A 14335-nucleotide genomic window follows, 5' to 3' on the forward strand; every position below is an offset into this window, starting at 1 on the left:
TAATATCACAGCTTCCGGCTATGTATTTGGGCCCTCGGTTGGTGTTACTAACTTTCCTTCTGATATCTTCAAATTAAAAGATGACAGGGATTTGTTTTTTCCTGTTGTTTACTATGATCAACCTAATGATGGTTTCTCCTTTTCTTTAGCCTCTTTATGGCTTACTTCAAGCAAAACTTCAACTCATTACACATGCATATTTTGAAGAGAAAGATTTTTCCCAAATTTCTATTCTAAAGGTAACTAATTTCCCTACTGTTGTGTTTGTTGAAAAGTAGCTTAATGAATCAAGTAGCTCTTATAGTAATACTGTGCAGGATAGTCCTTGGTGGCTTAAGAAAAACGTGGTGTGAAAATCCATTTGCTTGGGCTCCAGGTCCAGTGCTTAAGAGCACTTGTTGCTCTTGCAGAGGAACCAGGTTTGGTTCCCAGCACCCACATTAAATGGCTCATAACCACCTAGGGATCTGATATCTTCTTCTTTGGCTTCTTCAGGGACACACGTACACATTAAGAAAAATGTTAAGATTTATCTTTAAAATACAATAAATAATAAATATATAAATAAAATATAATAAAAACCTTTATTTAAAATATATTTTCATAAAACCTTGATATTACAGCAAGAGCTGCCCAACTACTAAACTCAAACCGTCCCTGAAGAAACAGTGACTGTAAACAATTAGTATCAATGTCTCTTACAAGGGTTTTGCTATGGCATAGTGTCTATAAATTTGAGTATCTGTTTTCTAGTTCCGGGTATTTTATTGAAGAAGGGTAGTATATTTTTTTCTCAAGACTGGCATCAGTATACAGTTCTAGATCTGTCTTGGACCTTGGGGAGAGTTGGGTCAGTTAGGAATTTAGTGTGGAAGCAGAGGGAAGGTAATTTATGTCCCTGTTAAAGTTCTGAAATGGCTCAGAACAAAAGACTATCCTGAGTAGCTTTTTGTTCTTTTTGCTCAGCTACTCTCCTGATACTGTTCATGTTTACAAGAGAAGAAATGAGTTGAGTACTGAAAACTAGTAGGTTACAGAGACCATGGTTGCTTAATTTAGTAGGTGGCAGAACAACCTATACAGTTCTCTCTGGTCATGTTTCTAGGAGCTTAGTCTCTAAAGTGACAGTGTAAGGTTCTAAACTCAGTCTGCATTCCACAGGAACTCTATGAGCATATGAACAGTTCCTTAGGAGGGGCCTCATTAGAAGGATCTCAGGTGTATCTTGGTAAGTAACTTGCAGGTCAGAAGCTATGTCCTCAAAGTTGTCTGTGGCCAAACTTGGTTATGTGTAGCTCTTCATGATCAGATTGTTAAGCATATGTGCATTTCATTAAATATTATACAAATAATTAGATATTTATACAATCTTTGTATGGGATCTATGTTCTTAAATTTGCTTCTTCCTTAAATATCCTTTAAGGCCATCTTATGAGATTGATCATTATCTTTTATTGGTAGTGACAGTTATGGGCATTGCACAGGTGAATTTCAGCTTTTTAGAATGTACTGGACTTCTTTCTGTTAATGCTGATGTGTGTAATTACCAGGATGGGGGTGGGGTACTGAGATTCTTCAACTTGGGGATTTGTTAAATGTACCCTATTTTGACAGCTCAAAAAATCCATTGTTGCCTGAGATAGTCATTAAATATTCTTTTGTAGTAAAGGTTGTAATAGTATGGTGATGTGTGCATTCTCAGTTTCCATTTCAATGTGAAGCAGCCAGTACTAGTGCAGTCATATGCAGAAAGTCAGCCTGATAGTCCTGTTCTAAGAATGTGTTTATAAATTGTTTTCTCTTTTACTGTGGTGTTTGAAATGAATGATTGGAAAGCAATGTGATTCAGAAATAATACTATATATAATACACTGACCAGACGTCCCCTTTAAATGACTGGCTGCCACTGTGGTGTGAGCTTCATGATTTTTAAATTTCTGTGGTTTATTTTTGTAGACTGTAAGTGTTAGACCCAATGTCTAAAGCAGTATTCACTAATAATGTATACATAAAACTGTATTTATATTACAGTTAATAAAATTTAAAGGCCACATTTGAAGTCCTCAGTGGCTAATGTGTCTGACAGGGCATATTTTAAACATTTTCATCCTTGGGGAAGATTCTGTAAGACAATACTCTTTCAGAGTATATATATGTATTTCACCAAGTATTACATAAATGTTTAAATATTTGCATGTTCTCATTTTCTTTTTTAGATATTCTCTTCCTTTCACATTTAGCTTTCCTGTTTACATTGTAGGTCTGTCTCCTCGAGATCTTGTCCTTCATTTTCGACACAAGGTGTGCTAGATATCCTGCAACTTGCAATGTACTGAAATGGGAAAGTCTGTTCTTTGGGTTCCTTTCCTGTGAACTTGGGGCGGCATTACAATCAGCTGACGGCATAATTGTGGTTTTGCTCTTCTAAGACAGCTTCTTAACCATACAGAGCTGGAGGCCTCAGGAGTATTTGTGTGGTAAAAGTCTGGGATTACCTCTTGCTGGATAGGGTTTGCTTTTGATTCCTTTATTCTGCAGTCTTTGCATTTTCACTTAGTGTGGGTGGGAAAAAAGTTGTTCCCTAAAAGTGGGATATTTTTCCATGCAAATTATTTTTTTCTTTTGTTGTGGTTTTTTGTGCCAGACATTATGATCTTTATTGTTAAAGTATATGTTTTCTAGGACATACATACATTAATCATTTATTTACCAAACCTTTATTGAATATTCGTGTAAATGCTATGTATCCCAGACTAGCCCTGAACTCACTGAGCTAACGATAACCATGAACTTCTGATCTTCCTGCCTCCACCTCTGAGTGCTGAAATTACAAGTGTGCACCACCATACAGAGCTGAAATGGTTCTGGGAATCTGAACACAGGGCTGTCATACATAGTCAGCATACACATTACCAACTGAGCCACTCCCCAGCCTCAAATATATGCCTTTTCAGAAGCATGACATTTTTCAAACAGAGACAGCACTGCTCCTTCCAAAAAACTATTTCAATTAAAGGTTAAATGATTCTCATGTTTCTAGAGGACATAGGTAATACTTAATTTTTCACTTCAAGTTCATAATTTCTCATGTATCTTAAGTACTATAATTATTTAATATTATATAACATGATTATATTTTAGTAAAGAAAATGGCAAATCATTAATAATAGACCTGAGTAACATAGAATTTCTTTTTCTTTCTGCAGGTCTTGATCCTGTTTAAGCTAATTCTTCTTGAAAAAAAGGTGAGATATAGAAAGATGAAAGAAAGAACAGATGTTTTATCTTTTACTGACATTGCTTATATATTATATAACATGAAAATTAACGATTAAGAGTTAAGACATATTTTGTCTATCAAATGAAACACAAAATTCTTTACTTTACTGTCGTAAACATACAAATTTGTGTGCTCCTTTTGTTGACAGATTGAGAGTGTATTCAATTATACTGTCACCGTAAGAAGTTTAAACTAACTTAAATAGAAAAGGAAATGTGTTGGTTCAGTCAGACTTGGTGCTTCCAGGGTATCACGACTTTGTGCTTTCTCTTTGTCCTACAGTTCAGTTAATTTTACACAGAGCTGATCTCTCTTGTATACACAAAACTGCCAGCAGTAATTTAGCTGTTTGCTTTCTCAGATGTAATACCACTTTCCAAACCATTGGATATGAATTTGTCTCTTCAGATTGTTTGGGCACATCAGGCAGCATGCCCACCGCTAAATTCAGAATTGTTATCAAAAGTCTGCCTATGCTAATTGGTTTAAACTTGGGTTCCAGACAGCTCTTTTCTACAAAGAGAAGGAATTTGGGATTGCCATGATCTTTGTAGACCTCAGGTCTATGAACTAGGCCTCATAGCCAATTCTAACTTACCACTTACTTTTATAGAAGTTTGTTGTTTTTAAGACTTATTTTTATTTGTACTTACATATGTGTATTTATGTTTATGTGTGTGTCTTGTGTGTCGGTATGTGCATGTGTATGCAGGTACCTGTGGAAGTCACAAACAGGACATCAGATACTCCAGCTGTAGTTACAGGGTACCTAATGTGAGTGCTAGGAATTGAACTCAGGTCTTTTGCAAGAGCAGCAGTTGTTCTTAACTATTGAACTATGATAAGAGTTTTATTGGTAAACAAGAATACCTAATATTTGTTTATTTGTAGCTATTTATACCCAGTAGGAGCAGAGTTGAGTAGATGTGAGAGATCATATGGCCCACAAAGCAAACATGTCTGATCCTTTATGGAAAAAGTTTTCTGAAATTCTGGTGTAGACTAATCAGAAGTTAGTCCTATAATACAACTAGCTTTATAACCCATATTAACTGCATTCAGTGCAAATAAGGTAGAAAGGTTGTTGAGGGATCAGCCATGCACTATGCTTATATAGCTCATTACCTTAAGCCAATTATTCCTTTGCCCCAATAATTCTCCTATTTGGGATTTCTTATTTGGGATTTCTTTTTCAGAGTTAATCTGAATTGCATGCAAAACTACCTGTAAGAGTCCATCACAGAATCACTTAAAATGAGTAGCTAATTGTTTTTTGTGTTGCATGTAACTCCAAATAATAAAAATCCCCAAATACTTTTTATTGTCAAGATGTTTCAAGGCACATTAGGTTAAAAGCTATCCAACCATAAGACTGTGATCCAGTTTTTACATTTTATTTATGAGTGTCAGTGTTTTGCCTGTATGTGTGCCTGGTGCTCACAGAGGTCCTCTGGAACTGGAGATACAGATGATTATGAGCTGCCATATGGGTGCCGCCAATTGAACCTGGTTTATAGGCCAAAGCAGGGAGTGTTCTTAACCACCAAGCTATTTCTCCAGCCCCTGTGATCCTAATTTTATAAACAAATATGGATTCATTGAAACAACAAGGCTGGAAAATATAATATACAGACTTTTTAAGTTTTCCTACATGTTATGTCCTTTTTCCTTTTTTTTTTCTTCGAATAAACAGGGTCTCTAATGTAGCCCAGGCTATTTGAAAACTCATAATGCCCCTACCCCAACCTCTGAATCCTGGGATTAGAAGCATACATTACTACTCCTAACTATAATAATGTCCCTAAAAGCTGATTTCTTCTTTTGATTTCTTACAACTTTAATTAAATTTGTCCAGAAATAATGTAATTATAATATACTATGAAATAGAGAAATTTTTTTGTCACTAGAATGGTTAAATGTCATTGTGGGAACTCTGGAGTGTGGATTTCTATTCTACTTAGGATTCCCAGCATCCATGTGAAAAACTGGCACAGTAACATGCGCCTGTAATACCTGTGCTGGAGAAGAGGAGATGGAAGGGTCTCTGTGGCTTTTTGGCTAGCTCATCAAGCCAGTCTTGTGTTCCAGGTTCAATGAGAGACTTTGTCTCAAAGCATAACAAGTTAGAGAAGCAACTGGAAAAGATACTTGTTGCATTCCATCCTCCACACACATTTAGACGTACTTGAGCAGCTATAAATATGAACACAATATAAAGTTTAGGAACCCAGGCATAGGGACTGGAGTTAGATGATTCAGCAGTTAAGAGTACTGGCTAATTCTTCCAAAGTCACCAGGTTTGATTTCCAGTACCCAAATGGTGGCTCATAACCATCTATAACTCCAGTGCAGGGGACCTGATATCTTCTTCTGGCCTTTCAGCAAGCACCAGGCACGCTCATTGTTCACAGACATACAGGCAAGCAAAATACACATAAAATGAAATTTAATTTTTAAAAATTCTAGTGATCTTAAAAAAAAAAAGCCAGGATCACATCCTTGTAATCTCAGCCGTTGGGAGACTAAGGCAAGGAGAATGGCAGGTTTCAGAGCAGCCTGGACTACATAGTAACTACCTGAGAATTCACATTCTAAATGTTGTTTCTGTTGCACGTTAGCCTTCGCATTTATTTCTCTGATACCTCTGGCCTATCCCATCAGTCTTTTAGTAATTTATCTTCTATAAAAATTGCAGTTTAAGCCGGGCGGTGGTGGCGCACGCCTTTAATTCCAGCCCTCGGGAGGCAGAGGCAGGCGGATCTCAGTGAGTTCGAGACCAACCTGGTCTACAGAGCTAGTTCCAGGACAGGCTCCAAAGCCACAGAGAAACCCTGTCTCGAAAAACCAAAAAAAAAAAAAAAAATTGCAGTTTAAAGAATGGTAAGGAGCAGAGTTTGCAATATGTTTGTAAAGATAATAAATAACTGAGAGGACCTTTATTAATTTATAAAATGTATAGGCGATTGCTCTTTTTCATCTAGGAAACAGTCAGTGATCCTATATTACCTTTTCTAGCTACCCTTAACCTCAAATTGTTCTGTTAGGAGACCTCATGGCTCAATGGTAGCATCTCTAACTCCAAATCTAATTGTTTCATCACCCTCATACTCTTTTGCTTATTCATTTTTTCTTAGATCTATTTCATTTCTAACAATGTATATATGTGGGCATGTGTCTGAATGTATGAGTGCAGGTACACTCACAGTTCAGGAGAGAGCTTTGGATCCCCTGGAACTGGAATAACAGGCATTCGTGAACCACCTGATGTGGGTGCTGGGAACCTGACTCAGGCCCTCTACTAAACTAATGTACTTTCTTAACCACTGGGCCATCTCATCTTCCCAGTCCTGCCTCTTCCCTCCATTTTTTTAAATTTCTTTACATTGGCACTTTTTAATTGACTGTATATATCTGTCTGTGTGGATGAATGTACAACTATGAGCACCTGCTCCTGCATACTGAGGCTAACAGAGGGTATTGGATATCCTCATCGATCAATCAACCTATTCATTCTGAGTCAGGGTTTCTGTTAACCTGGGGATTGTATTTCTTTAGCTATACAGGAAACCAGCAAGCCTCAGCAGTCCCCTAGGCTCTGCCTGCCTCAGAGCTGGTATTACAGCATACAAAGGGTGCTGCCAAGCTTGTTATGTGGACCCTGGCACCTGAACTCCAGTCCTCATGATTGGCACGTTTTTGAAATATGGAATATTTCATGAATTTTCGTATCATCTTTGCACAGGGGCCATGTTTATCTTCTCTGTATAGTTTTAGTCTTAGTATCTGTGCTGCTGAAGTGAGTTCAATTGGCGCTTTTTAAAAGAATCTAGTGAGCAGTGGCAGCAAACTCCTTTAATCCCAGCCCCTGGGAGGCAGAGGCAGGCGAATCTCTGAATTTGAGGCCAGCCTGGTCTACATAGCTAGTTCCAGGACAGCCAGGGCTGTCACATAGAGAAACCTTGTCTCAAAAAAATAAAAAATTAAAAAAATTAAAAAAAAAATAAAAGAATCTAGTTAATCTAAACAAGTATTACAGAACTAAATGTGTGATTGTTTGATTTTTTTTCTTGTGGTTAGTTTCAGATTAAACATTTAAGCATTTTTAGCAAGATGCTAGATCAGTGATAGCATTATTTCCGAATATGGCACAACTGTTCTGTTCTTGATAAGATGAAATTTGATCATTTGGTTAAGGTGACAGACTAACTTAATCAAAATTTATGGGACAGTACATCTAACATATTGTGAATATTTTGTTGTTCAACAATCTACGATGGTCATTTCAGTGTCTGCTGGCAGTATTTTTATATTTATTTTTATTTTTACTTATTAAAACCTTATTATAAAGAACTTAAAAAATTTTTAAAAATATGAAGTTAACCAGATCCAAAAAATCTAGTTAACTCTTTGTGTGTGTGTGTGTGTGTGTGTGTGTATGGTTTATGTTTGTGTGCACACAGTTATTGTAGCATATGTATAAAGGTCAAAGGATAACTTTCGGAGGTAGTTTTGCTCTTCTACTGTATAGGACACACAGATTAAACTTAAGTCCAGCTTACCAGACGTCTTTATTCTTTGAATCATCAGCTGACCTCAAATTTTGCCTGAATTGTGGTGGGTGGAAAAGCTGATTTTGTTGTTGTAGTTGTTGTTTTAAGTCATGACTCATAGGTTTTTTGGTTTTGTTTTGTTTTTAAGTATTTACTCATATGGCAAAGAATCCTTTCTATATTATTACAGTCTTGTGAATGTTCTAATTTAATTTCATTTGAATCCATTTCAGGTTCTTTTTTACATTTCTCCAGTGAATAAATTGGTGGGTGCACTAATGACCGTGTTATCCCTTTTTCCAGGTAAGAGAATAGCTGTAACTACTTTTGTTTAATGTTATTGGAATTTAGATTTTTAGTAGTATACAAAGATAAACTCATTAGGGGTAACATTTCTGCTTAATTTTTCTTTTGGCAATAGATTTTATTTATTTTTTTTAGCTAATGTAGCAGGTCTTTTTTTGGACCGCCAGATCCTGAATAATTACACAGAGACTTATTAATTATGCAAGTTTGACCTTAGCTTAGGCTTGTTTCCAGCTAGCTCTTAAAACTTAAATTAACCTGTTTATATTAATCTGCATCTGCCACATGGCTTGTTACCTCTCCTCAGTATAGGATATCCGACTTCTTCCACACCTCACTGGCAAATCCCCTGCTTCTCAGTTTCTCAGAGTTCCTGTCTCAGAGTCCCACCTATCCTCCCTGCCTAGCTATTGACCATTCAGCTCTTTATTAAACCAATCAGAAGGTGTCTTAGGCAGGTGAGGTAAAACAGTGATACATCTTCACACAGTGTGATCAAATATCCCACAATAAGCCTATGTTTTTTTTAATTTTATTATTTAGTATTTATCGCAGGGAGGGGAGGTATTTATAAGCCATGGCATGCTGGTGGTCAGAGGACAACTGGTGAGCGTCTTCCCTACTTCCACTGTGTATGTGTTGTGGTATCGAATCTGGGTATTCAGACTTGGCAGCAAGCATCCTTAATCTTGGCGCTCATCTTAACCTCTTTTTTTGTTTGTTTGCTTTTTCTTTTCCCCAAGATAGAATTTCTCTATGTAGTCCTGGCTGTCTTGGAACCCACTTTGTAGACCAGGCCAGCCTCAAACTCAGAGATCTGCCTGCCTCTGCCTAACAAGTTCTAGGATTAATTCATGTACTACCACACCCAGCTTTCCTTTTGTAATAGAAATTTCCATTAATACGGGGGCAGTACAACTTTTGAAAAAATTTTATAGATTTCCACTCTATAAAACATAATATAGCTGGGTGGTGGTGGCGCACGCCTTTAATCCCAGCACTCGGGAGGCAGAAGCAGGGGGATCTCTGTGAGTTCAAGGCCAACCTGGTCTACAAGAGCTAGTTCCAGGACAGCCACCAAAGCTATAGAGAAACCTTGTCTGTGGGTGGGGGGGGCGTGTCATAATATATACCTCTTACTTTCTTCTATATTACTAGAATCCAAGCTGTTCTTCAATATTTTATATTTTAGGAATGATTGAACATGGACTCAGTGACTGTTCTCAGTATAGGCCCCGAAAGAGTATGTCTGAAGATGTTGGGCTTCAGGAAAGTAATCACCCTGTAGATGATTTTATTTCTGAGTCCACTTCTCATATTTCAAATACCAGCATGGGAACTGTCACAAAAATCATTTCAGGAAACCATGGAGGAGACACTGTCCTTCATACGGAGCAGCCTTGCTTCCAAGTAGAAGATAACAACAACAAAGAGCAGGAACCCAATGATACTGGCCGCTATTTGAAACTCCCACCTCGTCCGTCTCCAGAGTCTTCAGAGAGTGACTGGGAAACTTTGGATCCTAGTGTTTTAGAGGACTCGTCTTTGAAAGAAAAGGAACAGATGGGGTCAGACCAGACAAACTTATTTCAGAAAGACTCTGTGCCCTCAGACAGTGCTCCAATTACTGTACAACCTCAAGCTAACACCAGGCAGGTAGTCCTGATACCAGGACTCATTTCTGGTTTGGAAGAGGATCAATATGGCATGCCTCTGGCCACCTTTACAAAGGTAAAATGCAGTATCCTTTATTGAGGACATTAATTGTAACTTTAACTGTTTGAACACATTTTTTGGGTCTAAAAATTATCCTTAAAAACTGAAAAATATATACTGACTATGTAGTGCTGTTATACCATACCTATAATCATATTTAAAACTATGGGGCAATAACTCAGAGGGAAAGAGTTTTGAAGCCAGTGGGTAATGAGGCCAGCAGTCATTGCATTAGGTCTGTTCTTGACTATTCAGAGTTCTCTTTGAAAACAATGAACTGAAGTCCATTGAACAAGAAGTCTGCACAATCTTGACTGAACTTTAAATTTGTATTAAAATACTGTGCTTATAGCCTGTAGCCCTAGCTATTAAGGAGACTAAACAGAAAACCACTTAAACCTAGAAGTTTAAGGCCAACTTAGACAGCATAGAAAGACGATCTTAGAAAAAAGAAATAATATAATTCTAAAAGCCTCCATTTTAGAACAAAAAAATGCCTAAATGTCTAATTTATATTAACTATACATATACTTATTAAAATATATTTTATATACTTCATTTTGCTATGTATGTAATTATATCCCAAAACTATTTAATTGTTTTATGAAAAATCATTCATTCCAAGTATCATGATGTATATTTGTAATATTAGCAGTTGGGAAGATCCCAAGTTGTAGGTCACCTTGGGGTACATAGCAAGATTCTATCAAAACAAAAAACAAAGAAACAAAAGAAAAAGAAAAAAAAACACCCAAAGAGAAATAAGTTGAGTCTTTGATTCAGGATCTTATAGCATAGTATATCATTTTTAAACATCAGTACTGCATTGAAGATGACACAAACCAGTAACAAGATATACTCTGGGACTGCTTCATTTGAAATGGTTTTGTTTTTCAAATTATTCAGGAGACTTTTTTCCATTGTTATTTGTGAATTACTTTTCAAAATGTGACAGAAAAAAAATCCATTCCATTTTTTACTTTATGCATATTTATTGTCCTATATTTAGGTATCATAAATTCTTGTCATCCTCAAAAGATAAATATGCCTTCCAGGTAATTAGAGCAAAGTCTGGTTTTTCTGTGTACATTACTCATCTTTTATTCATGAAGTAAAACTTTATATAGAAAACAAAGTAAATGGGTGTAGTGGTTGAATGAAAATTGACCTTAAGATTTTCAGGTATTTTAACATTTGGTCTCCACTTGGCAGTTTGAGGAAGTTTAGGTGGTGCAGCTTTGCTGGAGAAAGTGTGTAACTGGGGTGGGCTTTTGAGATTAAAAGCCTTGTATAATTTCCAGCTTTCTCTTTGCTTCCTACTTGCCATGGAACATGTGAGCATGTGAGCTCTCAGTTTCTTATCCCTGCTACCTGCTTTAATCATGGTGTTTTATCACAACAGAAAAGTTGTCCTAACAACTTGCGTGAATCTAAATTTAAAGTAATGGACTAATTTCTTTGACAATTTCAAAGCAATGTAATATTGAATCCGGCATTGTTGTTATTGATAGCTTTTTAAATTTTTTTTGCAAGTAAGAAGAGTTATCTATTTTTTAATTGATATTTATTGAGCTCTACATTTTTCTCTGCTCCCCTCCCTGCCTCTCCCCTCCCTCTTCAGTCCTCCCCCAAGGTCCCCATGTTCCCAAATTTACTCAGGAGATCTTGTTTTTTTCTACTTTCTACTTCCCATGTAGATTAGATCTATGTGAGTCTCTCTTAGTGTCCACATTGTTGTCTAAGTTCTCTGGGATTGTGGTTTGTAGGCTGGTTTTCTTTGCTTTATATTTAAAAACCACCTATGAGTGAGTACATGTGATAACTGTCTTTCTGGGTGAGGGTTACCTCACTCAAAATAATGTTTTCTAGCTCCATCCATTTTCCTGCAAAATTCAAGCTATCGTTACTTTTTTTGCTGTGTAGTAAGTACTCAATTGTGTAAATGTAACACATTTTCCTTATCCATTCTTTGATTGAAGGGCATTTAAGTTGTTTCCAGGTTCTGGCTATGACAAACAAAGCTGCTATGAACATAGTTGAGCACATGTCCTTGTGGCATGATTGAGCATCCTTTGGATATATACCCAAAAGTGGTATTATTGGGTCTTGAGGAAGGTTGTTTCCTAATTTTCTGAGAAATCGCCACACTGACATCCAAAGGGGTTGTACCAGCTTACATTCCCACCAGCAATGCAAAAGTGTTCCCTTTTCCCCACAACCTCTCCAGCATAAGTTGTTTTTGATCTTGGCCATTCTTACAGGTGTAAGATGGAATCTCAGAGTTGCTTTGATTTGCATTTCTCTGATGACTAAGGATGTTGAACATTTTCTTAAGTGTCTTTCAGCCATTTTAGATTCCTCTGTTGAGAGTTCTCTGTTTAGGTCTATACTCCATCTTTTTCTTTTATTGGATTATGTGATTTTTTGGTGTCCAATTTCTTGAATTCTTTGTATATTTTGGAGATCAGACCTCTGTCTGATGTGGGGTTAATGAAGATCTTTTCCCATTCTGTAGGCTGTCGTTTTGTCTTGTTGACCGTGTCCTTTGCTTTACAGACGCTTTTCAGTTTCAGGAGGTCCCATTTATTAATTGTTCTCTCAATGTCTGTGCTGCTGGGGTTCTGTTTAGGAAGTGGTTCCCTGTGCCAATGCGTTCAAGTGTACTTCCCATTTTCTCTTCCATAAGGTTCAGTGTGGCTGGCTTTATGTTGAGGTCTTTGATCCATTTGGACTTGATATTGGTAACTCTTATGCAGGTCTACGATTAACATCAGCAAGCAGAGCAGAAATAAATACAAAATGTACATTTTAAAGTGAACCAAATAGTTTAATGATGCAGCCAAGGTTTGTATTGAAAGAGTTAAGGAAGTTAATGCCATTAAGGAGAGACCTGCTCTGCCCTATAATAAAGGGAAGGGTGCCCTCGGGCAAAACTCTACCCAGCTACACTTCAGACTTGTGAAAGAGGACCTAAGGCCTTTTCTGCTTTTAAAAAAGTCTGCTACTTAATGTAATTAAGGGGACCAGGGCCCATCCCAAACTGGCAGCCAAACTTGGCAATGATGTCCACGGGGTGCTTACTTTAGAGGCATGAAGGTTATAAGAGTAAAGGATCATGGGTTCTCCCTCCCTGGCTTTTAGAGAGCTTGTGTTCTGCATGAAGCTGAGAAAGTGAAGTCTGATTTGGAGTGGAAAGCCTAAGCTGTTAGAGATGCCATAGCCATAGGACATCTGCCAGGGAGAGCTGCATACAGGAAGTAAAACCATCCTAAACAGAGAGAGATATGTTACAGGCTGCAAAGCTGGAAGGGCAGAGCCATCTAAGCCTTTTGAAATTCAAGTTAACAACATCAGACATAGAGCTAAAGGATTTGACGTTTTCCCTGCTGGGGTTCAGTCTTGCTTTAGTATTTCCCAGCTATGCCCCCTTTCTTCTTTTTGGAATGGAAATGTTATTCTGTGCCAATTTATATCAAAAGCATATAATTGATGTTTTGATTTTTATAAGAGGTTACAATTAAGAGATTCTTCTGAGATTTTATAAGAGACCTTAGACTTTTAAATAATGTTGAAACGTTGAAAGTCTATGCTGACTTAAAATTGGACTAAATTCACTTTTACATTATGATATGACTGTGAGTCCATAGGGACAGGGAGTGGTGGTTTGAACAAGGAATGCGCCCCATAGCCTCGGGTATTTGAGCACTTGGTCCTGGGTGGTGGTGCTGCTTGGGGGAAGTTTAGGTAGTGTAGCCTTGCTGGAGAAAATTCTTCACTTGGGGAAGGTTTTTAGAGTCTCGCACCCTTTCCAGTTTGTTCTCTCTGCTTCTGCTTGCCATTAAAGATGTAAGCTCTCAGCTTCCTGCTCCTACCACCAGGCCTGCCATATAATGTCACTCTTCCCCACCGTAATGAACGCTTATCCATCTAGAACCATAAGCTAAACATTGTATATCTTTTATACTGTATACTTCCTGGGAAATGCTGAGTTATTCAGCTTCCTAAAAGTGGTTCCTTTGAATCAGTATTGAAGAGTTACCAGAGAATTCTCTCTTTACTTATTCTTTGGCCTTTCTGGGATTCTGAATTTATTCTTTATTAGTTTCTTGATTAAACTAAGATAGTTTTTAAAGCTGAAATCTGAGAATCTTGGGAGAAAACTCATACCTCACAAATGACTAAGTTCAGTAAGTAGTCACAAATTGTGCTTTGTTTCTTTTTTAAAAAAATTTTTGAGAGAGAGAGAGAGAGAGAGAGAGAGAATAGATCAGAGGATGGCTGTAGAAATGCTTGTCTTTTACCATGTGGTTCCCAGAATCAGACTTAGCTCATCAAACTAAGTAGTAGATACCTTTAACAGATAAGCCATTTCTCCAGCTCCTCAAATCATAACTTTAATTTTGTATGAGTTTTTTGGCTGCCTGTACTGGTTGGTTGTTTTTTTTTTTGTTGTTGTTGTTATTGTTGTTTTGTTGTCAGCTTG

At 37.2% G+C, this 14335-nt stretch overlaps 1 protein-coding gene and 1 non-coding gene across 2 annotated transcripts in view; one reads left to right on the forward strand and one right to left on the reverse strand.

Moving 5' to 3' along the window:
• The window catches only part of LOC121439604 (late secretory pathway protein AVL9 homolog), a 67279-nt gene that overhangs the window by 28985 nt on the left and 23959 nt on the right, over positions 1–14335 (forward strand). The window contains exons 2-7 of the mRNA XM_041640146.1: positions 150–239; positions 1162–1228; positions 2261–2301; positions 3207–3245; positions 8064–8133; positions 9329–9867. Of these exons, the coding sequence (XP_041496080.1) occupies positions 150–239; positions 1162–1228; positions 2261–2301; positions 3207–3245; positions 8064–8133; positions 9329–9867 (846 nt within the window). The remainder of the gene's footprint in view (positions 1–149; positions 240–1161; positions 1229–2260; positions 2302–3206; positions 3246–8063; positions 8134–9328; positions 9868–14335) is intronic.
• On the reverse strand, positions 6978–7084 carry LOC121439783. Its single transcript, XR_005973292.1, has one exon. It is a non-coding gene; the product is annotated as a U6 spliceosomal RNA (small nuclear RNA).

This window comes from Microtus oregoni, unplaced genomic scaffold, assembly GCF_018167655.1.
Source record: "Microtus oregoni isolate MIOR12 unplaced genomic scaffold, Mior012 000062F_ref0000492, whole genome shotgun sequence".
NCBI lineage: Eukaryota > Metazoa > Chordata > Mammalia > Rodentia > Cricetidae > Microtus > Microtus oregoni.